Source organism: Rhinoderma darwinii, chromosome 8 (assembly GCF_050947455.1).
Source record: "Rhinoderma darwinii isolate aRhiDar2 chromosome 8, aRhiDar2.hap1, whole genome shotgun sequence".
In the NCBI taxonomy this organism is placed as follows: Eukaryota; Metazoa; Chordata; class Amphibia; order Anura; family Rhinodermatidae; genus Rhinoderma; species Rhinoderma darwinii.
In genome coordinates this window covers 85,912,772-85,938,134 of record NC_134694.1, presented here as the reverse complement: position 1 = coordinate 85,938,134, position 25,363 = coordinate 85,912,772, and the positions used below count along the sequence as shown (strand labels likewise).

At 40.9% G+C, this 25,363-nt stretch overlaps 1 protein-coding gene across 1 annotated transcript in view; it reads right to left on the bottom strand.

Annotated features, from left to right (window-relative positions):
* Positions 1-905: 905 nt before the first annotated feature.
* NRK (Nik related kinase) overlaps positions 906-25,363 on the bottom strand; it is a 236,229-nt gene continuing 211,771 nt past the window's right edge. Inside the window, exons 30-32 of the mRNA XM_075835864.1 lie at positions 9,970-10,129; positions 3,998-4,137; positions 906-1,679 (exon numbers count right to left, since the gene is read on the bottom strand). Of these exons, the coding sequence (XP_075691979.1) occupies positions 1,596-1,679; positions 3,998-4,137; positions 9,970-10,129 (384 nt within the window). The 3' untranslated portion in view covers positions 906-1,595. The remainder of the gene's footprint in view (positions 1,680-3,997; positions 4,138-9,969; positions 10,130-25,363) is intronic.

Here is a 25,363-nt window from a genome sequence, read left to right as displayed (position 1 = left end):
TGGGGTCACTTCTGGTGGGTTTCCATTGCTTTCATACCTCAACACCTCTTCAAACCTGGCATGCTGCCTAAAATATATTCTAATAAAAAAGAGGCCTCAAAATGCACTAGGTGCTCCTTTGTTTCTGAGGCTTGTGTTTTATTCCACGAGCGCACTAGAGCCACATGTGGGACATTTCTAAAAACTGCAGAATCTGGACAATACATATTTAGTAGTATTTCTCTGGTAAAATCTTCTGTGTTACAGAAAAAAATGGAATAATATTGAAATTCAGCAAGAAAAATGAAATTTGCAAATTTCACCTCCACATTGCTTTAATTCCTGTGAAATGCCTGAAGGGTTAAAAAACTTTCTAAATGCTGTTTTGAATACTTTGAGGGGTCTAGTTTTTAAAATGGGGTGTTTTATGGGGGTTTCTAATACATAGGCCCCTCAAAGCCACTTCAGAACTCAAGAGGTACCTTAAAAAAAAGGCTTTTGAAATTTTCTTAAAAATATGAGAAATTGCTGTTTATGTTCTAAGCCTTGTAACGTCCAAGAAAAATAAAAGAATGTTAAAAAAACGATGCCAATCTAAAGTAGACATATGGGAAATGTGAACTAGTAACTATTTTGGGTGGTATAACCGTCTGTTTTACAAGCAGATGCATTTAAATTCTGAAAAATGCAATTTTTTCAAAATTTTCTCTAAATTTTGCAATTTTTCACCAATAAACACTGAATATATCGACCAAATTTTACCACGAACATGAAGCCCAAAGTGTCACGAGAAAACAATCTCAGAATCGCTTGGATAGGTTTAAGCATTCCGACGTTATTACCACATAAAGTGAAATATGTCAGATTTGAAAAATGGGCTCTGAGCCTTAAGGCCCAAACTAGGCTGCGTCCTTAAGGGGTTAAGGTCTTTTGTGGGGTTACCCATTTAATATCTGTATTGAATGAAATTGCCCTTTTAGTATAGAGACCCTCCATGAAGACTTGTCGGCCCATTCCATATAAGTGTCCAGCCTACAATTGAATAATTCCAAATAAAAACATAATTTTCAGTTTTCAGCATCGGCCAATTCTAAAAACATAATGAGCTCTATCCTACTATTGTTGCCAGATTATTATGGATTGAAGATGTTTTACCTGTCTGATTCATGAGACATTTGATTTTAAATAAAATTAGCAAAATATTTGAAATATTATTGTACCAGAATTGTGTGTAATTCCTGTTTCCTCAAGTATGCACAAAAATGGATCTATCTAGACAGAAAACCTAAATCAATATGTATGTCCTGCTACATTAACTCTATGACTCCCAGATGTCTGGCTTTTGGTGAACCACTGTAGCTGAGACCCATTTTCTTCAATAAAATAAAAATCACATATGTGCAAAATTCATTCTGCAAATGGAAGATGTAACCACGTAATAAATGTAATACTACAAGTCATTCAGACTCTGTATCTTCTTATTGTATGCTCAACAAGTACATATGCCACTGGTGTGCAGCTCGTCTAGGCCTTCTTTGGTTTATAGTGCACACATGTAGGAGGCTTGTCTCGCAGCCACAATTTGGTTTTTCAATCCACAAGTTGTTTGACCTCAATTACCAGTTGAAGAGAACATTTTGTCCAAGGGTCATGAAGTAAATTTGACTGCTGCCACCAGATTGCATGGAAGCAAAAAATACCTGAAAAATAAATAATGTAAATTTATAATCATGGTAAGAAACTGACTTGCAATAAAATTACTGCCTACAAATGTCATGTGCTGATTAAAAACCATCGGTCTCCAGATGGACCCCATTGTCTTAGAGCATCTATAATATATTATGCTTGTCACAGGGCCGGTGGAGATTCTGTCACCGGGCCAGCAAAGGGTGGTGTGAACCCACTTTGTCACCAAGGGATTTGACGTGGGGTTAAACAGTGTAGCCGAGTATAAGGGAACCCCTGGGATTCACTCTTTAATTCATATACAGGGATCAAGACTTGGCTGCAGGGAAATCCCAGGTAGCTACTCCTAGAGTAGTCTCCGTTGGTGATGGCCAATGTAATAGATGTAGTGCCAGTAGGAGTGGTCTGGTATAGCAAAAGCTCAGGGGCAGGTGGCAAGGTTTGTAATGGGTCACATAGCAAATGGTCAGGGCAGGTGTCAGACAACCATGGTCAGGTACAGGTAGAGATCAAACACAGGAATCAAATAGACGAGATAGCGGAGGATCAATAGGAACACAAGGAACACTAGTATGAACCAAATTGCTCTGGCAAAGAAGGAAGGAAGGGGAGGAACCTTTATAACTAGGGAAAGCTGGAGACCCAGAACCAGGCGTCAGCGGCGAGGGAGACGCCAGCCAGGAGCAGGTAAGTATAGAGTGGGGAGCGGCAGGTATTATAATACTAAATGGCCTCCTGAGCTTCCAACTCTATCTATCTATCTATCTATCTATCTATCTATCTATCTATCTATCTATCTATCTATCTATCTATCTATCTATCTATCTATCTATCTATCTATCTGCTACCAGTAACACTATTATAAAGGAAACATTTATTGAGCGGACATTTAAATGATGATTTCTGTAGAGTTTTTAATATACTGTTTTGTTTCTCTGGTTAAAATTCAATAAAACATCTATTCAAAGATAAAGTATTAGAGCTTTAAATAGACTATCTGGATGGAGAAGAATGTCATGCTGTTTGAGAAGAGTTGTCTCTGACAGTTTTCCCCTCAAGAAATAGATTTTCATGAATAGTTCACAGCAATAAAGAAAATAACCCTGGGTCGGTCAGACTGCTGCCATTAATGTCCAACCCCTGTCCAGTTTATTAGTTATGTCCCTGTCATACGCAGTACTACTCTAAGAACATTATATTGAGAATCATCAAATGACAGTAGAGTTCATACGTTGACAGGGACATTAGCTTATCTTATAAATTAGCCAAATTCGATTGGTGATTTGTGAAGGCGTGAAGAGAATGGCAAGTAAATCATCCAAACTAAATATGTCCAATTATAGGCAATCATATCATAATTCCTAAAATATAGAGCTAAATGGAATATAAATGCTGACATCACAACCTTCTTTAATACTTTGTAGAAATACATATTTTACAGTTGTATAATGGATCTTGTTTTATTTACCGTTTTTATTTGAATGAACTAATAGAACAGTATTCTAAATTCGGTCTGTAGAAATCAACATTAATTTCTACAGGATAGGATGTCAATATCTGATCGTTGGGGGACCAACTATTGGCACCCCTGTCGATCAGCTGATTGAAGGGGCCACTGCACTCCAGCAAGCGGTGCTTTCCCTTCATCGCTTACACTGCTCCCTACTGTCAGATGACATGAGACTTATAGTGGCGGTCGACAGTATTACAGTCTTCTCCCATTTTATCTTTTATTTTTCTGGCTTTTTTGGGTGGAATCTGCCAATGTGATCACTGCCTAATACAACTGCCTACCTGGCAAATCCACACCTCTTGTAAGTTGCTTCTCTGCATCTTTTCAGTCATGCAAACGATTGGACTATCCAAATGTACCGCATTGCTGCAAGAAAATGGGCCACTAAATATTACAAGTAAACAATGCTGTGATTCAGCGACATTTGTTGCTAAAATTAAGGCGTCTTCACCGACGCTGAATCACAGCGCTGCTTACTTGTATTATTGAGTGCCCCATTTATTGCAGCAATGCGATAAGATTGTATATCTCAGTCATTGGCAGTTACAATTATTTTCATCCAGCTTTTCCAGAGCAATGGATTGAGCAACTAATACTAAACTATCAGTTTTCTAGAACTCTGAATATTTTCATGTTGTATTTTTTTGTTTCACTTGAAATGATTATCTCTTATGCTGTATAATTCTAAGGAAGTGCACTAAATAAATCATGACTAACAGCCCAGCAGAGAGCACTAATGAACACCATATATTTCCTTTTACATATTACATATTACATTTTGCATATAAATAGTTGATATCATTGTTAGATATGATTTACCTTGTCGTTTCTTTCACATAGAAATTTTAACTTCTGTGCCTTCTTGTGCATGAATACTCCTTCTAGAGTTCCCGTCTCTCCAGAACGCAGCTCGATTGCCTTCTCACCCCAGCCCATAATTTGATTGGACTGAAGATATGCTAAAAAGCGATACATATATACATTTAGTTAATTTTAAGGATCAGGCTGCTGCATTTCCATAGTTACAAATTCATATTATTTTTTGTATAATTAGAAGTTATACAATTTTCCAATATACTTTGTGTATTAATTGCTCACGGTTTTTAAGATCTTTGCTTGCTGTTATTGAATAGGAACATTCATTGTTTACTTCCTGTGGATAAAATTCTGTCTATGGTCATGTGATGGACCCACAGGTGCACGGTTCGGTACAGTTACAGTATGTGTATCAGAGCTGTGACTTCTACAGACATCATTGTGTCTGTCACATGACAATAGACAGCTTTTATTCACTGGAAGTAAATAATGAATGTTACAACTGAATAAAAACAAGCAGAGATCTTAAAAACCCGTTATGTTCTAAAAGCTGTTTTCTAGCTGTACTGTGTTCAATTTAATTTAATTTTATATTGTGGGGGGGGGGGGGGGCATATGCCTTAGTGCTTATACTGGGATCTTTTAAGACACTAGCAACGCCCATGCTCAACAGGTTTGCCATGTTGGAGAAAACGGTGCACGCCACAATAGTATTCTACAAATTCTCTCAAGCCTCTGACCAAGCCAGCAATGATTTCTCTGCTCAGAAGGGAAGCATGGTTTTTACTGAGAGGTGGCGAAGCTTCATATTTTCTGTGAAAAATTACAATAATAACTCCCATCTTGCTGCACCTCTGACAGCCTGCTGCAATTGTATAACAACCCCTTTAAATAGTTTTTTAATAGATTTCAAAGAATCAGTTTGCCAGGCCTTCATTTAAGTGACAGTAGGGCATGCACCTGGAAGGCAGGGTCAAATAAAAAGATCTGCACATGCTTTATAATACATTTTAGGTTGCGGCCAAAAGTGTAGAGCAGCTGAGTGTAATGAGGCATAGAAACTCAGTATGACATCCACAAACCTGCACCTGATGCCATGTGCACAACGGATCACAGTGTGTCCTTTCATTGGGTTGATGTGGGGATTATTTATTGCTATCTGTGTTTATTCATGAATATTATTTCCTTGTGAACTTGACCTCATCCTGACTGAAACGGTTCTCTAAAAAATTTTTGCCTAGAAGGTTCATAAACAATCAGTGGTTGCTCTAAAACGCGGTATCTTTGCTGAGCAATAGTAGTAAATCAAGGAAATATACATAGAAATTATATCTTAATGACTGTAATGTCATAATCTACCTTACGAATACCAATGTTATGTTAGATCATATCAAAAAGTAATAAGTATAAATGTACAAAAACATCAATGTGCAAAATGATGATATTTACGGGGATAAAATCGCTTCCCCATAATTGGAATCACCAGTAAATATAAAATCACCTACAAAAATAAATCTATAGGTTGATATCTTCTTTTAAAATTTACCTCCATTTCCTTTTAGTAAATCCAGACCGGTCACCATTCAGCCAGTGGCCCCAACTTATCAGACATTAATGGTTTATATTGTAGCTAAGCCATACAAGAAATGTCTCAGATGAAAGAAGTGCCCTTTAATACACTCCGTCAAGGGCTAGAGTTTTGTTTGTGAAAAGTGCTCCAAACTCCCCGCCACTATGGGTCTAATCTGTATACATATACCCTGCAACATACACATACCCTCCTTCTGCCATGAAGATATAATGGCCAATATGATGCTGCAAAATTTCTAGTAACCTCTTATGCCCAATATTTATTGTCCACAGAAACTAAAAGTAAGTCACAGAACCTCACATAACAGTACTGTATGTAAGTCAGCCACAGATCCCCTCCCTTACTGTATCCGTCATAGGTGCCATCTTCAGTGCCTGCTCCATGTGCCCGCTTCAGTGCCTGCCTCAGTGCCCCATCATTGCCTGCTCTTTATGTAGAAAGTTAGCATAGTGGATATAATGATGAAGTAAAGAGTAACATAACCACAGAATCAGACGACACAGGGTTGGCCTGTAGTCTGTAACCATGGAGACACATAGGTCTGCATAAGATTTGTATACACAAAAAAGTCAAATTTTTTTTTTTTTTCAAATCAATACTATTTACAAAGTAACTTCAGGAGCAATAAAAAAAATGTTTGCAAAGTGAACAATATCCTTTAAACCAGGCATTTTAGGGTACCACATGTTATCAAATAAGATTTTATAACAAGTACACAATACTTGTCTTGTGATCATTGACTAAAGCATATTGGGATTTGTATACATAGACTCTCCTGCCATATAAAAGAAAATCAAAATCCAAAACCTGTCCTGCTAATCCGCTAAAGTATTCTCACAAATTGATCAAGGAAAATAAGAGTCTTATTGTCCATAGGAGATTACAGCTGACTGTAAACACGATAAAACATAGCCTGTGTATATACTTCTACAGCTGACAAGATAATAAAATCACGTCTGCCCTCCTGACGGATACTGGAAAAATAGTTGCAAACGGCGGCCAGAAGGTTGAAAGCGAATAAGCTATTGATTAACATTAGACATCATCTCTAAGGGAAAAGTCAAATATTGACTCTATAAACAGCCTCTTGCTGCCTTCAAAGAAGCTTTTATCACTGATCTTTTCTGCTTACATTGGTGAAATGGCTACACAGACTAATCCTGCTCCTAGAAAGCCTGCAATAGATGCTGGGATTGTCCCTGCTCTGGTAGCATTCACTTGTCTACATATGAAGTTAGTAGTACAATTACCAGTTAAACACTACATGTTCCCACTAATTACTTTCTAGGGTCTCCTTAAAGGGGTTCAGCCTAAAAATGTTGAGGAGCAGGAATAAAATAATAATCTAACCATTACTCAACTGATACTTTAGCTGCAGTACCGCTGCCCTGGTGCTCCCCGCCGGTTCACTTCAGCGATAATATGGTTGTCAACACCCAATCAAGCCTGATGAAGATGCCGGCACGGCGTTGAAATGCGTAGCCAAATTAAAAAATGGCATATACCAAAAGTTCATAGAAAAAAAGAAGGGGCACTCACGAAGAGTCATATGAAATAGCCTTTATTGTCATCCTGGTAGGTATCACAATCACAGCAGGGAAAAAATGCAGGACTGCACACAAGGCAACGGCCGTTTCGCGTGGAGCACGCTTGGCCAGGTCTGAGGAGTAGCTTAGCCACAGTATTGAGACTTATGTATTATTCAACTACATAAGTTATTTGTCCCTATATGTATGACAGACAAGACTTGCTCTACTGGTTCCTCCTCCCAGAAATACATAGTTTGGTAAATTAACTTTCTGCACCATTACAGCAGAAACAAACTTGTCTTATAAACCACAGTATTTACACATTGCCAAAATGATGTTCATACAAAAGTCAAAGGAGGTAATTTATCAATAATTTATGCCAGAAAACTGGCGGAAATTATAGTGGTAATCTCCAGCTCCTAGCTGGCGTAGATTTCACTGTATTGGGTGTAGCAGGGTAGATGCCTGTGCTGTGCTCCGTACCTTGCACCCCCAACAGACTAACCCCCCACCCCAAATGGATAAATGTAAATTAATATTTTTTTAAAGTTACAAATTTGGTACTTACCTAACCACTCCACTTCTCCCCTCCGGGTCCCCTCAGTCTCCCTCAGCATGTTACGGTTTATACATTGTACTGATGCCGGGCAGCGCCAGGACGTTGTATCCGACGCAGCACTGATGAGGTTGAGTGTTGCGTTACATATAAGGCCCTGATGCTACTCAGCGTCAGGACTTTGTATAAACCGCGCGGCATGCTGAAGAAGTCAGAGGGGAGAAGAGGAGCAGTGAGGTCAGAATAGTTATTTTTTTATTTTAGGGCGATTTGGGAGGAGAGAATGGTTGGCGTACCAATACTGTTGTTGCACCCCGATCGTGGCACATGTGCAGCTGAAAGATGCAACACGTTTATTAATAGCCGTTCGCCTCCTAATAAATGTGTCGCATCTTATTCCAACTTTCTTTCTATTAAAGGGGGTGTCGTCTCAAAAACGTAGTTCTTTTGTGTGGTTTCACTGTAATCATATTGCTGTTGTATTGGCTTAAAAGTAACTATGGGTAGATGTTTTAATACTGTGCCAGTCGTAATAAAAAACAAGATAATAATTCATGTGCCTCATAATACATCTTACTTTAAGAGCACAGTAGCTGGCCTAGATTTCCGCTATAATTTACACCAGATTCTGGCGAAAATTTTAGTAAATGTGACATGTAGCGGGTGGCCATATCCCTTCCGCTAAGCTCTGCCGACTTGGTAAGAGCAAGGGAAACGGCCCAAAAGTTCAACTTCAAATTTTCAGACTTTTGGGTTGTTTGTGACATTTCTATGCCAAAAAAATGGCGTAGGAAAGTTGTTAACTTTCCCCATGTGTATTCTTTGCACTATGTGCTCTAAAAAATGTTTTTTATGTAGCATCTTGGAAATTTACTAAAAAGTATAAATACATCTTAATACCACTTAAACATAAAATGCAGGTATATTATTGGTACTACATACATAGTTGCCAGCAGTGCCAAATTTGCTGGGACTGCAAAGAATTTACAGACAGTCCCGCAAATTACTGTCCCGGGACGTGTCACGGCAACTGCCACATTCACAATTATATCTGTGTCCTCAGGATGCAGATACAATTGAATACTATTTCAGAACAAGAAACCGCTTCCTGCTCTGCCATTTACTCCTCCTGGAGCCGAATTCCCGGCTAGAGCGTTGCCGAAGATCTGGCCGGGGATTCCGCTCATATAGGGATCCCGTGATGACATCACTGTCCATATATGGACAGTGAAGTCAGGGGCTCCTCCTGGAGCACCGGAATCCCCGGCCAGAGCGTTGCCGCTCCTAAAGGGAGCCCCTGATGTCACTGTCCATATATGAACAATAAAGTTAGGGGCTCCTTCTTGAGCACCGGATTCCCTGGCCAGAGCATTGCCGGGGATTCCGCTCCTAAAGGGAACCCCTGATGTCACTGTCCATATATTGACAATAAATTCAGGGGCTCCTTCTGGAGCACCGGAATCCCCGGCCATGGTGTTGCCGACGCTCTGGCCGTGGATTCCGCTACTGGATTAGCCTTTGGCGTCACTGTCCATATATGGACCATGATGTCAGGGGCTCCTCCAGGAGAGGAATCCCTGATTAGAGTGTCGGCAACACTCTGGCTGGGGATTCCCCTCTTAGAGGGAGCCACAATGGCTCTATATACAGGAAGGGTGGATGTGTGTGGCCCTATCTACAAGGGGGATATGTGGTACTATCTACAAGGGTGTGTGTGTGGCTCTATCTACAGGGGGTTGTGTGGCACTGTCTACAGAGGGCACTGTGGCACTATCTACAGAGGGCACTGTGGCACTATCTAAAAAGGGGATGTGTGGCACTATCTACAGAGGGCACTGTGGCACTATCTACATGTGGCACTGTGGTATTATCTACAGGAAGCAGTGTGTGGCAATATCTTCAGAGAACGGTGTGTGGCAATATCTACTGGGGGCACTTAGTCTTCTAGCCCTAGTGATAAAGTGAGACATCACCTGCCTGTAAGCAATCGGATATCCAGAGAGAGATACTGGCCACCATAGTTGTTGTCAGCCGAACTAGTGCAGACATTTTTGTTTGTTTATTTGTATGCAGAAATATTGGAGGAAGAAGCCATGCCTCACTAGCCACACCCACAAGATAAGCTATGTCCCCATAAGACACACCTGCTAAAGACGCCACACCCTAAGTGTCCCTGGAAAAAAATAAAAAATGTTGGCAACTATGTACATATAGTTATAAAATACTGAAATAGAAATGATTTCTTACTGAACACTTACAATATAATACAAATAAGCATCTTATCTCTGCAAGTACTCACCAACAGACGCTGGCATTTCACCCCACTGTAAAACTGTTTCCTTTGTGAAGTGTCCATATGTATCAATATAAACACCTTCATCTTCATAGCTCAGCAGGAGCTCCATGCCATTTGTGTTGGGAAGAATGATGATGGCATGAGGGTGAATATTTCCCTGGATCTGAAATCATATTAATACTTCGCCATAAGCATTTTCCATAGATGAGGATAATGATGATGATGATAATAACATAATACAAATACACACAATAAAACAGACATAAATCCGCTATTTAAATGAAAAATATATACGGATATATATTTAAATATCTATGTGTATTTTAAATGGGCCCTATTAATGTTGTATTAATAACTACGACCTGACAGTACTATTTGACCAAATTTTCATGTCCTTTATTCTCATATTAGACTTTTAAAAAAAAAAATATGTGCAATGAACATAAAACACTCATACTATAAGAGGCTTAACCGAGACATGGATGAAATAATTTGTCCCACTTGGACAACCCCGTTGATGTGTCAGATCCCACAGTGTACAGCGGGTGGCAGGAAGTCAGCCTTTGGGAACACTTCAGCTGGTATTGCCGGGGTACCAGCTGCAGAGGATATTATGCATTACATGGACCCCATTTAAACGAATACGTTTCATGTAAGGCTAGTTTCACATTGGGTTTGCAGTGTCATTTTGCCTTAAGCGCCGTGAAAACAAAATGGTAGGATATTTTTTAATGAAGGCTATATAAAAAGTTACTTAATTTTGCATTTAGGAAGCAGACAAAAAGTAAAAAAACTAATTTCAGTGCAATAACCTTTAACCTTTTCACTGCCACGGGTTTTGGACATTTTGTACCTCTAGTAGCCAGGACAATTTTCACACTTCTAACATGTACAAATAAAATCAAAATTACAAAATAAAAAAATCTGCCACATTGTCAAAATTCGAAGTGTAATTTTTCATTAAAAAAATGCATAAAAATTGACCCAAGCAGAAAGCTAAACGCACAACAACTCCTAAAAATTAAAGGAGCTGTGCAGAGTTCATATAAGCCATACAGGGACAGAAGGAGAATTACAGATCCTATACCTCTTCCTGCACACTCCCAGCATGTCCCCCGCTGACCCCCCTCTGCTGTTCACATGGACTGAAGTGATAGCTGCAAGTATATGCTGCTCCCACTTCAATCATTTCTAGCTGCAATCTAGTCTGAGCTAGGGCTTTTTAGTAGCAAGGACATATCAGATATGTCCCGGGATACTGATCTGTCTCCCTGAAAGGAAGTATGAGATATGTTCTTGGCATAAAAAGGGCTTAAGGAGAGTTTGGTCAGAAGCATAAGGAGGACGCATAGTCCTCCATTAACTTGTTAAACAGCCTCAAGCCAGCAAACTGGTTTTCTCGTATCGAGGGATGGCTTTCACACAGGGAAATAACTAGAAAGTGCAGGGCCCCTTCACCCCCCACATCAGACCCCTCCAGTTTAAACACCAGATCAGACACCGGATCTCTTCAGGCTGCCACATCACATCCCGGGACACAAGGTCTGTGCCATGGCACATACATGGCACAGCAGACAGTGTTAGGACTTTGTGTGCTGAATCGCATATAGTGTCATGACGCTGCCTGGCATCAGAAACTTGTATGCATCACAGCACAGGCAGCCTGCTGTGGTAACCAGAGGGTATCGGGGTGAGCACCCTGCGGCCCTCCTACCCTCCAGCACCGGTAGCATACACACCACCTTTTGCACCACTGCTTTACTGTATTATACATGGTATATTATATGTTATCATGTTGGTATAGCTCTGTATGTGTTGATACTCATAATAAGATGTATTCCTAAACATTGTTCTTGCAGTAGATCTTTCACACCTACAGGTGCTGAGTAGAACTCAAGTACCTAGCAGATGGTTATTACTTCCCTAAACACCAGAGAAATGTCTGACACAAGTAGGGACTGATAAGTAGAGACAAAATGTTGTCACATATCTAGCTATGTCAAGGCTTTCATCAAGTCTCCAGCGAACAAAGACAAGCTCATTATTAAAGAAACATAAAGGGGATGTCCAGCCGCATAATTTGTTTTACAGAAAGCTTACAATGCTACAAAATAACAAAAATAAGTAATACTCATATTACCAATCCCCTGCCACTCCAATGCTGAAGCTTCGGGGTACATGACGGTCTCGGTTATTCCTGCTCCAGCTATAACGTGTCAACACGACAAGTGACCGCTATAGCCAGTAAGGTGACATGCCGACACTACTGTGGTCACCGCTGCGGCTAGTAAATTGGCTGCTGTGTTCACATGTCGTGTCGACATATCATATATAATTTCTGGAGAGGGAAGAACAGAGACCGGCAGGGGACCCTGGAAGCACATACACCAAATGGCTGGACAACCTCATTAAGCATGTTGCAATCATTCTGTACTAATTATAACCACCTGTATGATATAGGTCAAGTAACCTTTTTATTTAGGAGTTAATTACTGTGCAAAAAGCAATGTAAGTATTCTGGAATTCTGTGTTGAGAAGCCACCCTTTCTTTTTCCAGGGGAGGAATGTCAATAGTACATGTCTGACTTCATGTCGATGGACTATAATTATAGAGTCAAAATGTTATGTATAAGAATGTATCTAATGTACCCCTTTGTCACTTGCCGTATACCTTGCTTGTTATGCTTCAATGCATTGTTGAGCAGTAAACTAAACATACGCAGCATGAAAACTATCTGTCTCTGGTTCCTGTTTGGAGTCTGAATGTTTCAACCTCATCATACATGATGTTTTTCTAGGTTGACATGCATGCCTCCAAATTGACCAGCATACAGATTTAATAAGAAATACTTCCAAAAATAGTTCATTAATAATTTGTTTGTCTGTGCCCTCCGTGGACTTATTAAGACCATGAGTCATAAATTAAAAACATTGACCTAAAAAGATGTTAAGAGAATGTGCTACTCTGCGCCAAGAGAACGCCTATTTTGTTAACCACATCCACTAATGTTAAATCTCCAGTGTTAAATCTCCAGTGATATTAGATTAAGGGCAATATTTACACTTGCTTCATTCAATGATCATTCTCCTTGTGGACGTATCTATACTTCTAAGCATTCAGTAGAAATTGTGTCTCTTTGTTGTTGGGTAATAGTTACACAGTATGGTTGAAAAAATAAATATGTCCATTAAAGGGGTTATCCGGGGACCAAAAATTGCTTTGCATTCATATTTTTATGTAAAAAGAAGTCACTTACTAATATACTTTAATTAAAAATTCGGTACTAAATGGTGCCATTCAAATCCGGTGAGCTGTTCCCTGAAGTCCTGGAGCTTTTCTAATATTGATGATGCGATGACACGGCCCGATGTGATTGAGGGCTTGCTTCCTATGCTGTACGCGTCAGCGTGTTATAAATGACATGACCGCAAGGGGCTGTCACATTGCCTATTGCTGGAGTCCCCGAGTAGAGCATCAGCTAGCGCTTTGCTCAGGACTTCAGCACTACTCCCTCCCGACATTTGGTCAGTGACTTCAGGGGTTTCCTATAGCTGAAGTTCCGGAGCAGAGCATCAGCTGATGCTCTGCCCGGGGACTCCAGCACTGCTGCCAACGTCACTGTCCCTATATGGGCAGTGACGTCGGCAGAAGTACTGGAGTCCCCAAGCAGAGCATCACTGTCCGTATATGGACAGTGACATTGGCAGCAGAGCTGGAGTCCCCAGGCAGAGCATCAGCTGATGCTCTGCTCGGGGACTCCAGCGATAGGAAACCCCTGAAGTCACTGTCCATATATGGACAGGGACGTCGGCAGCAGTAGTGGAGTCCCCGAGCAGAGTATCAGCTGATGCTCTGTTTGGGGACTCCCGTACTGCTGCCGACGTCACTGTCCATATATATGGACAGTGACGTTGGCAGCAATGCTGGAGTCCCCAGGCAGAGCATCAGCTGATGCTCTGCTGGGGGACTCCCGTACTGCTTTTGACGTCACTGTCCATATATGGAGAGTGACGTTGGCAGCAATGCTTGAGTCCCCAGGCAGAGGGTCAGCTGATGCTCTACCTGGGGACTCCCATACTGGTGCCGATGTCACTTTCCATATATGGATAGTGACAACGACGTTGACAGCAATGCTGGAGTCCTCTGCTCGGAAACTCCAGCTATAGGAAACTCCTGAAGTCACTGACCAAATGCCGGGAGCAGTGCTGAAGTCCCGAGCAAAGTGCTATCTGATGCTCTGCTCTGGAACTCCAGCAATAGGCAATGGGACAGCCCCTTGCGGTCATGCCATTGATGACACGCCAACACATAGCACAGGATGACACGCCAATAGCACAGGAAGCAAGCACTCAGGCACGTGGGGCCGTGTCAGCGCGTCATCAATATTAGAAAAGCTCCAGGACTTCCGGGAACAGTTTACCGGGTTTGAACGCCACAATTTGGTAACCAAATTTTTAATTAAAGTATATTAGTAAGAGACTTCTTTTTACATAAAAATATGAATGCAAAGCAATTTTTGATCCCCGGAATAACCCCTTTAAGTTCAGCCAGGGGAAATCAGAGGATGTGGATGACAGAAAGGGGGAGGATTACATTTTAAGACTTTGTTTCCCCCTACTGATCCAAAGGAAGGAAAAAAACAAAAAAAGAACCCATAAGGCATGAGCCAATCCACCGCAAAAAATAAAAACTTCCCTCCTGATTCCAAGTGGCGATCAGACTGGATCTACATAAGAATTCTACACATTTACATAAGCATTTATCTTAATTTGTACTGAGAGATCATCTAAGCCTTTCTTAAAGCCATCAACAGTTTCTGCTAAACCAGCTCCAGAGGTAGGCTAATCCACAGATTCACAGTTTTTTCAGTCAAGAAGGTTTGTTGCTTCTAGAGAGTGACCTTCTTTTCTCCAGACTAAGGGAGTGTTCCCTTGTCTCTTGAGGGGTTTTTACATGGGTCAACTTTTTACCATGTTTTTTGAAGGGGCCATTAATATACTTAATTATTCTTTTAATCTTTGCTCATCATTCTTTCTATGAACTGATACTCAGACATGAGCTTCATCTAAATGAGGCCACAATAACTCTTTGTAAAGCAGTAATATTATGTCCCTGTCCCACAAGTCCATGCCTCTCTTAGGCTTCGTTCACATCTGCGTCAGGACTCCGTTCATAGGTTCCGTCTGAGCTTTCCATCAGTGGAACCCATGAACAGAATCCAAGCTGAAACCATAGGTTTCTGTTTGCATCAGCATTAATATAACGTCTATGGCCGTAGACCGTCGTCCTGACTTATCTTCTTACGGCCGCGGCCATGGACGCGTGAGTTCCGGGCGGCATCCCCTTCCGGGGAGACGCCGGCACTCACTTCCTCATTCTGACACTGGCTCCCGCAGGGTGCGCGCACCCGCGCGTGCTTGGCCTTAAAGGGCCATTACGCGCACATTGCAGACTAGCTGCAATTAGCCCAGAATGCCTCTGGACTATAAAAGGGGCTCTGCCCTCTCAATCATTGCCTGAGCATTGTTATGTAACCCTAGTTTGTCCTTGCAAATGGTCTCCTAAGTGTCTTAGCCTGAAACCACCGCTACTGTCTACATTGCCTCAGGTACCCTTTCAGAACTATAGACATTGCATATATACCAGTTTGGCCAGCTGCCATCCCGCTACGTGGTACGGCCCAGTGGGTTCACACCCCGCGCTGTGACAATTGATTTCGATGGCAATGGATAAGGTCCAAATAGTTTTCGTTTGTCTCCGTTGTGTAAGGGTTCCATCGTTTTGACAGAATGAATAGCGCAGTCGACTACGGTATTGATTCCGTCAAAACGAAGGAACCCTTAAAGAGGCTCTGTCACCAGATTCTCAAATCCCTATCTCCTATTGCATGTGATCGGCGCTGCAATGTAGAGAACAGTAAAAAAATTTTTTTTTTAAAACGTTCATTTTTGGCCAAGTTATGAGCTATTTTATATATATGCAAATGAGCTTGGAAATGGATAACTGGGCGTGTTTTTTTTCGTATGTCCAACTGGGCGTGTATTGTGTTTTTAACTGGGCGTGTTTACTTGTTTCACTAACTGGGCGTTGTGAATAGAAGTGTATGATGCTGACGAATCAGTGACCAATCTGCATCATGCACTCCTCTCCATTCATTTATACTGCAGCATCACGTTCTTACTAGAACGATGTGCAGCCACATACACAAGTGTCCTGATAATGAATACACATGACCTCCAGCCTGGACATCATGTGTATTCAGAATCCTGACACTTCTGAATCTTCTCTGTGAGATTTCCAGCAAGGGAAACGAAATCTCGTTTACCTCGTAATCTCGCGAGACAGAGCCTCTTTAAACAACGGTGACAAACGGAAAACATTTGGATCGTACCTGTCACCATTGAAATCAATGGTGAAGCACATGAAAAACTATGGAAAACTTCCGTTTGTTTCAGTTTGGATTCTGTTCATGGGTTTCCTTGACAGAAAACTCTGACGGAGTGCCGACGCAGATGTGAACGAAGCCTTAGTACACGATAGTATCCTGCTGGCCTTAAAAAGCAGCTGATTTACATTGATAACTTTATGTTGTGATTTATTCTTCAGATATTTATAACAACCAAAGTATTTGTAACATTCATATAAGACATATGATTCTCTTTAAAGCCTCACACTTCTAAACCGGGTAACAGTTGGTCGCAAAGAATGAAATCACTCATATCAACCACTATCATTCAACCACTATCATTCACTTTCTGACTAAATACTTGCAAATACCATCAATATTTTTAATGGATTGTGAGGGGAGAACCCTATTAATGTTTACTACTTTCACTTACGTGCACATAGATAATGTACGTTCATCGAACTGCAACCACAAACATTCTGCTAAAAGTGTAGGTTCACTTTTCCTGAACCTACACACATATATTACAGAATTGCTTAAAAAATAATTATCTTAGAGCTATCATTGTTATATAGTTATTATTGTGATTTCTAAATTCCAATAACTTCTAGGAGGAATTTAAAATTCCCAGAATTGGCCCTGCAAATATGTCAGCATATTTTATTTATTTTTTAAATACTTCTAGATATATTACACCACCTCTATAATAAAGTAGGTTTATCTCAATTACAAAAGAACATCAATTCACATCTTAATATTTCTAAACATGTTGGTATGTAAAATAACACTATAACTGTCAATACAAGATGTACGTTATTATCAAAGTTTCAGTATGCACATACTGACTTACTCTTTCTTCCTAAATATAATGTAGTTAAATGACTATTCTGATGAGGTCTAGCATAAAAAAGGTGGTAAATACAAACATTCTTTACTTGCCCGGAAAAACAATCGGAGGCCAACCTCTGATGTCCATTTCTCCGCTATCACTATCCGTAATACCAATACTGGTATCCACAGCTGGAGAGAAATCTTTATGCGTTGCCTTGGTATTTTCATGAGCAGTTGAGGCAAAGACAGATACAGGCAAAGGACAAAAAAAATATTGACAGTGACAGAAGGGAAAGAGCAGCAGTCTTTTTCAAAAGGAAATCTGTTTTGCTCTCCCAGTTTCTGTAAAATGTTCTCTAAAATCAAATGACCCCTTTAGATTTAGATGTATCTGGTCCATTGGCTGTAGAAGAACTGAAAAGATCCACACATTATTTCAGATCATTGTCTCTAAACAGGAGGGGGGGGGGATGTTTTATTTTTAGACGAATCTCTTAGAACAAAAAAAGCACAATTGCAAAAAAATCTCTAAGGGGAACCTTAAATTAAGGACATAATTTCTTTGAGAAATATTAAGCCTGTTCTTTTTATTAGCTGCTCTACTTTTCATGAGAAAGGCCCAAAATGCAATTAATTGGAAATTAATTATTTCAGTTTTTTCGATGAAACATGAAATTCGGGTAGCAATTAAAGAGTTACAATACCCCCTTCCCCCCCCATTATTTAACTCGCTTTCACAGTTATTTGTGCAGACTAGAGAAGAAAATAATCTTATTTTTCTTCTGATAATAAATGCTATAACATTTTAATATGGGTTATTGATATATATTTTTTATACAATGCTCATACACTTCTTAAGATTGAAGTCTACTGGACTATTTATACATTTATATAGGGTCTCTACACCATCACCAGTTCAAGATTAGACAATATAAGTATTCTTGTCCTTGCGAGCAGCGTATTCAAAGCCATGCCTCATCAGCATGACAATTTCACACCGACTCCGGGTTCAGATGGTTGGTACTTCATTTTATTGGTCATTTTATGAGCCGCTATTACGTCTAGAGGTATTGACCTCATCATTTAAGAATTCCAACTGTTAGCAACTGACACAGGTGGCCTACATGTTACATGCAGAGATTGCAGGTGTTAGTTCCCTATTATAAAAATATTAGCAAGCAATATATACATTATTGGGTATATATTTCTATATTTATATGCAGTAGACAAATTAAACAAATGCCTGTTGGTAAAAAGATTTATCTTATTTCGACCGTCATCAGGCTGAAATTTGAAAGTGACTGGTGACTTTGTATATAATGTCTAAGATGAATTGCTATATTCAGACCGGACATCCTTTATTCAATAGGATCACGCATATCAACATAACTTTCAGACTACTCCATTCCTCCTGTGACAATATAGGGGAAGTGGTAGTCTCAGACATTCCCCCACACTGTAATAAGATGTCGGTCCGCCTAACTCCATTCTCCAGGCTTGTGTGTTTATGTTTTGTTTTTTACATTTTTTTTATTCTACCAACTCACACTATGAAAGGTCTATAATGGCTGTCCAGTCAGGGGATTCACAGGAATAGATTTTAGAAGAGTAATCGAGATTATTTATAAAACTTTTAAGCCTGAAAAGACTTAAAAGACAATTAAAGGTATGACAATATTTATGTAAAAATTAGTAATAGCTTTGTATGGTCTTGGTTAATAGGTACTCAACACAACTATATTCTTCCCTTCTTTACTCCTCTGTACTCTACTGAACTAAAATACTACATATGATAACAAAATCACCATGTAGTGATATGTATGTTGCAAGAATTTGTTATTCACATAGTATGTATGTACTTGATAGTACTTTACCGGTCATATTTCATATACATCCATCATCAATGTAACGCCAGCGCTCTACGTTCGTCGGCGTACTACCTCTCACAGCAGGCACAGCTGCCAGGTTACCTTTGGTACAGGTTGTACAGTACCTGGATCTCAACACTGCCATGCACATGTACTTCCTTCTGCCGCTGGTCTTGCTGGGTCTGCCCATAGGGCAGGCGTGTGCTCATTTCCTGCATCTTATAGGCCATGCGCATGCACACAAATCCTTCCCCAGCCAATTCCTGCCAATCACCAGGTATATTAGTCTGCTTCATTGGACACACCCTGCCAGAGCAACTTTGGAATTACCTACTTGTGTCTTGCTAAGGCTGATTGCAGTCAGTTATTTCTATCGGTTATCAGCCTGTATCCAGCTATCCACTACCAGCCTGTATCCAGCTCTCTGTTATCAGCTTATGTCCAGCTATCCACTACCAGCCTGTAATTAGCTATCCGCTACCAGCCTGTATCCAGCTATCCGCTACCAGCCTATATCCAGTTATCTGTTATCAGTCTGTATCCAGCTATTCGGTACCAGCCTGTATCCAGCTATCCGGTACCAGCCTGTATCCAGCTATCCGGTACCAGCCTGTATCCAGCTCTCTGTTATCAGTCTGTATCCAGCTATCCGCTACCTGCCTGTATCCATGCCCATACTGCGCAATCACATACATGGTCTTACATACACTGGATGCATACATATGCCTGTTTACCACATACATGGGTAGTAACTGGTAACAGGGAACGTGGCCTAGATGCAGGAGGCCTGCTGCAAACCATTCACAAGGGGCCACGCAGCCCAAGTGGCATGTAACTAGGAGTTTCAAAACTGGTGGGCGGTGGTTTTGCAGTTTGTGTAATGTGTGATGTCACCGTTATGTGACATGCCACAGTGGAGCCCAATAGATCATTTGCCATACCATTAAAGTGATGCTGAACTAATAAGTCATTTAATCATTGTAATTATGTCACTAAAACCTTTTGGAAATCATTGAAACACCACTGACATAAATTACAAGAGGATGTAAGCTGAATTAAAATATAACAGGTTTTCCTATGCTAGTGCCCATTCCCAGTGATATACTCTGACCCTGGCAGTTATATTATGAAATGCCTAGAGTAATTTACATTGTACTAACTCCAGTATTATCTTTTGCTTATGTCTCATGGAGCAAGCACTAATGACCTTATATTAAATGTGGCTACAATTGCTAGTGAGACTATGGAAGACCATTGCCAATGCTCCTTATTGCCCATAAGACCCTGATGCCAACAGTGCTGTAAAGATCTTTGTATCCAGGGGTGTGATTCAAATTCTTTACTCTGATAATGTAAAAAAACAGTTGCCAAGTTAGGTTAAACTCTGCTATATAATTTTATACCGTGTGAAACTACAGCTCCCAGTATGACCTAACAAATTATAAGGGAATGTTGGGAGTTGTTGTTTCACAAATAACAATGGTAACATCAGCCCGCTGAAATCATACAATTTATTACAGTACTGATCCAACACAATCAGAGGCAGAAGAAACAATAAGATTCAGTGACTCACAGGTGACATCTTCTTTGCATTCAGTCATTCTCTCTCCATTTTCTTCTCTATATGGCCCAGACTGCCATGACAGCTTCTTCCAGCAACGTCTCACTTTTGCAGTTCTATTTTTCATCGGAACGGCCACACATTTCCGTAAAAAACCGCAAGTGTGCATGGCCCCATAGAAATGAATGGGTCAGTGTGCTAAAAAATGGATAGCACACTGAAGCATTTCGCTGAAGGGTGCTTGAGGCCTTATGTAGCATTGCAGGTCTAGCCTCTTCCGGCCAGGCTTCCCACCCCTGCTTGTACCCATTACCCTTCACCCATTTCTAATAAGAATTAGAAGGAAAAAAGTTGAAAAACACTGCAATAAATGTTATTGGAGGATGCCACAATTTTTCTGTCTTGATTTGCTGACTGTCGCTGTTCACAGCAATTTAGCGAAGTGGATAAAGTCTACTCGAAAATCTAACTCTATAGAAATCAATGGTATCTGACAATTATCTCGCACACAGAGCATAATCAATGCTGTTAGGCAGCTATTTACAAGCCTTTGAAGCCTAAAAATTTCTGAGAAAATTATGAATTCTTAAAACATTCTTTTTTAGTTGTGAAAGTTTGTATTTGTGTTCACACAAATATATGCTTGTGTGGAAATATGAATTATGATAGGTTACGATTTCTTCTAACTAGGCTAACAGTGTTAAAAAAAAAATATGAAGGGGCTGTATTACCATTAAAACAAAGATATTAAATATATTGCATTGAAAAAACAAACACAAACAAACAAATAGAATGTTGTCAGGCCAGAAGATTACTTCTATAATAAGCATATTGTATAAAGTAATCCAAAAATTCTAATTCCGTATGTATTTCTATATATTATACTACAATACAAACTGGATCAATGACTGTATATCTAGATAATGGCTTCTGAGATACAGAAGGAGCTTCAATAGTGCACTCCTAGACTTCCACCAGCCCTATAAATCACTGGCCCAGCAAGTATTTATGCTAGGAGCAGGGGCATTGCTAGGATCTTAAAGGATCAGGGGCACAAGCCCGATACATATATTTACCCCCCCCCCCAAAAAAAAATATAGATTTACATACCTATCGGAGATAGCATATCTATAAGACTAAGGCTCCTATAGCTGCACCGCTGGATAGAATTGGATGCATTGTCTCAGCAGACAGTATCATACATGATAGGCTTAGATACATGGCCCCAGCACACAGTATCATACATGATAGATTTAGGGCTCATTCAGACGAGCGTGAATCTCGTCCGTGTGCTTTGCGTTGAAACAGCACACAGCCCCATTGATGTCAATGGGGCTATTCACACATGTGTAAGTTTTCACGCAGCGAGTGTCCGTTACGTGAAACTCACTGCATGTCCTATATTGGTGCGTTTTCACGCACCTAGTCGCCCATTGAAGTCAATGGGTGCATGAAAACTACGGATAGCAAACGGACGCATATCCGTGTTTCACACATCGATTACACTGAAAAAAAAGTGCTTGCAAGTGCGTGAAAAACACATGCCACACGCAAAGCACACTGATGCAAAAACGCAATGCACACAGACAGATTTACGCGCATGTTAGATCATATATCTAAGCCTACCACAAGGCAGACTTAGATACAGGACCTCAGCAGACAGTAATCTTATACTAAATAAGATTACTGTCTGCTGGGGCCCTGTATCTAAGCCTACTATGTGGTAGGCTTAGATACAGGGCCCATCAGACAGGATCACACATGGGCTATATATCTAAGCCCATCATGTGGTAGGCTTAGATACAGGGCCCAGCAGATGAGATCACACCATGTGTGATCCTGTCTGATGGGCCCTGTATCTAAGCCTACCACATGTTAGGCTTAGATACAGGGCCCCAGCAGACAGTAATCTTATACTGTATAAGATTACTGTCTGCTGGTGCCCTGTATCTAAGCCTACAATGTGGTAGGCTTAGATACAGGGCTCATCAGACAGTATCATACATGGCCATGTATCTAAACCTACTATGTGGTAGGTGACATCATGATGGGAGAAGACGTCAGGACTTCAGCTGCGCTCGGGAAGGAGGGTAAGTATAGTGGTATTACTATAGTAACAGGGGCCCGTGAATTTTATGACATAGGTCCCAGTTACTATAGTAAATTTTTAAACATGCGGTGCGGGTGGCCGCGGCCTGGTAGCAATTGCGACTGCTGCGACCTCTGTAGCGGCAGTCGCCCGGGGATCCGAGGCACCGGGCCAAAGATCCGGGGCTTAAGCTAGCGACTCCCCTGGCTAGGAGTCAAGAAAAATTAAAAGATATTTACCGGCAGTAACAAGTCCCGGTATTTTTGCATAATACTACTCCTTTAAAAGGCTGCCCACAACTGGGAACGTTAGAAGCGGCAGTAGTGGGCAGGAGTTGCAGTAGGCAAGGCAACAGAGAAACAGAGACAGTAACATTCAACAGCCGGACATGGGCACACTGCCTGCTTCTGTAGCCACGAGAGTAAAGAGCAGAGGAGGAGGATAATGACTGAGTTAAATGGAGTCATTGTATGTCTGTGGCTCCCAGACCTAAGTCACTCCGTGTAAAGTCATACCCCCAAAACTACACCCGCTTTTTACCCATGTCAGGGTTGTAAACATGCAGGTTTTGTGTAGATGCACTAACCTAAAGAAACGCTGTCCTGATCATCGGATCCCTTAAATTGTCTGCTGTTTTTTTGTGCGTTTATTACATCTTTCCATTTATATGCAAACACCTGCCCAGTAGAAGCATCACAGTAAAGAAAAAAAAAAGTAGGAATTTGTCTTTGAAAGAAATAAAAAGCAATAAAACGGCAGCCAAATGCTGTGTGTGTGAAGCCGGCCTTACACCTAGTGCAGATCCTGAGGGGGTGGTGTAAGACATATGGTTTCAAAGAGAGAACACCTGTGTAATGCATGGCCCGCTCTTACCTTTTACTGCCCATAACACAGTTTATCCATTTTTACCCATGTGATCTTTTAAAACATTAATTCATTGTTACATTAACTGAAGCAGTTCTCGCATTCACCTAAAAAGTGGTGCTGGATGTCAAGCTCTCACTTGTTCATGAACAGTAACATACACCCCAACCGTCCCGGATTCAGTGGGACAGTCCCGGATTCAGGGCGGTGTCCCGCTGTCCTGGACGACCGATGGTATGTCCTGGTGTCCAGTGTTATTTTATTCTTTTTTTTTAATAAGGAGTAGGACTATAAGGCATTATACTTTATAAGGGCATCTAAGGGGGCATTATACATTATACTGTATGGGGCAGCTAAGGGGCATTATACTGTATGGGAGCAGCTAAGGTGGCATTATACATTATACTGTATGGGACCAGCTAAGATGGCATTATACTGTATGGGAACATCTAAGGTGGCACTATACTGTATGGGGGAAAGTAAGGAGGCATTATACTGTATAGGAGCAGCTAAGTGGCATTATACTGTATGGGAGCAGCTAAGGCGGCATTATACTGTATGGGGGCAAGTAAGGAGGCATTATACTGTATGTTGCAGCTAAGGGGGCATTATACTGTATGGGGCAGCTAAGGGAACATTATACTGTATGGGGGCAGCTATGGGGGAATTATACTATATGGGGCAGCTATGGGGAATTATACTGTATAGGGGCAGCTAAGGGGGCATTACACTGTATGGGGGAATTTGTGTGGGCATTATACTGTATGGGGGCATCTGTGTAGGCATAATACTGTATGGGGCAGCTATGGGTGCATTATGCTGTATGAGGGCAGCTATGGGGCATTATACTGTAAGGGGGCATTTGGGTGGCCATTATACTGCATGGGGGCAGCTATGGGAGCATTATGCTGTAATGGGGCAGCTATGGGGGCATTATATTGTGTGGATGCAGCTATTTGGCATTATACTGTGTGGGAGACACTGTGGGGTATTATGCTGTGTGGGGGCAGCTATAGGGGCAATATACTATGTGGGGGGTTCTATGGTGCATTAAACTGTGGGGGAGGACTATGGGAGAATAATAATGTGTGGGCTGAACCGGGTGTGTATGGACGGGGATGGAGCGGGGTTAAAGGTGTGGCTTAACAGGGAAAAAAAATTCAACTCTTTGCAATACTTAAATGTTGGGAGGTACGCAGTAATGAGTTGAAGTTCGCAGATGCAGACTTAGACTTATTTTTACTGGTATTGCAATTCTATGATTGTAATCGGGTCTGAAGCCCCCAAAATGTTGATTCAATGAAAAGTGAAGATCAAATAAATATAAACAGATAACCAATACTGATAAAGCAAGTCCTTAATTATTAAAGTCAGAAAAAGCTGCTGGAAGCTGTAAATCCCTTTCTATGTTGAAGGTAGAAGCTTCCTCAGGGTCTTGTGTACAGAAAAATAAAATGGAGCCACTCTTGCTTGGTGTCCAAAGGAGCAGCTCATCCTGGCACACTTAGAACAGTACATATACTACTGCACTGGACTACAGAGAGGCGCTACTAGGCAGCCAATCAGTGCATGGACATAAGTAATACTGTACATGCTTATTGGCTTTACTTGCCCCCAATGTGATGCTCTGATTCACAGGCGTTTTACCAGTGAAATGTTCACGCTGATTGGATGGATTTTCTAGCCAATTGCATGCACCGTAGATCAGCACTTTCTGCAGCATTGTATTTTGAATGTGGTTTCAGGTTACGATGGCCCTGAAAAGACCATTGTATGC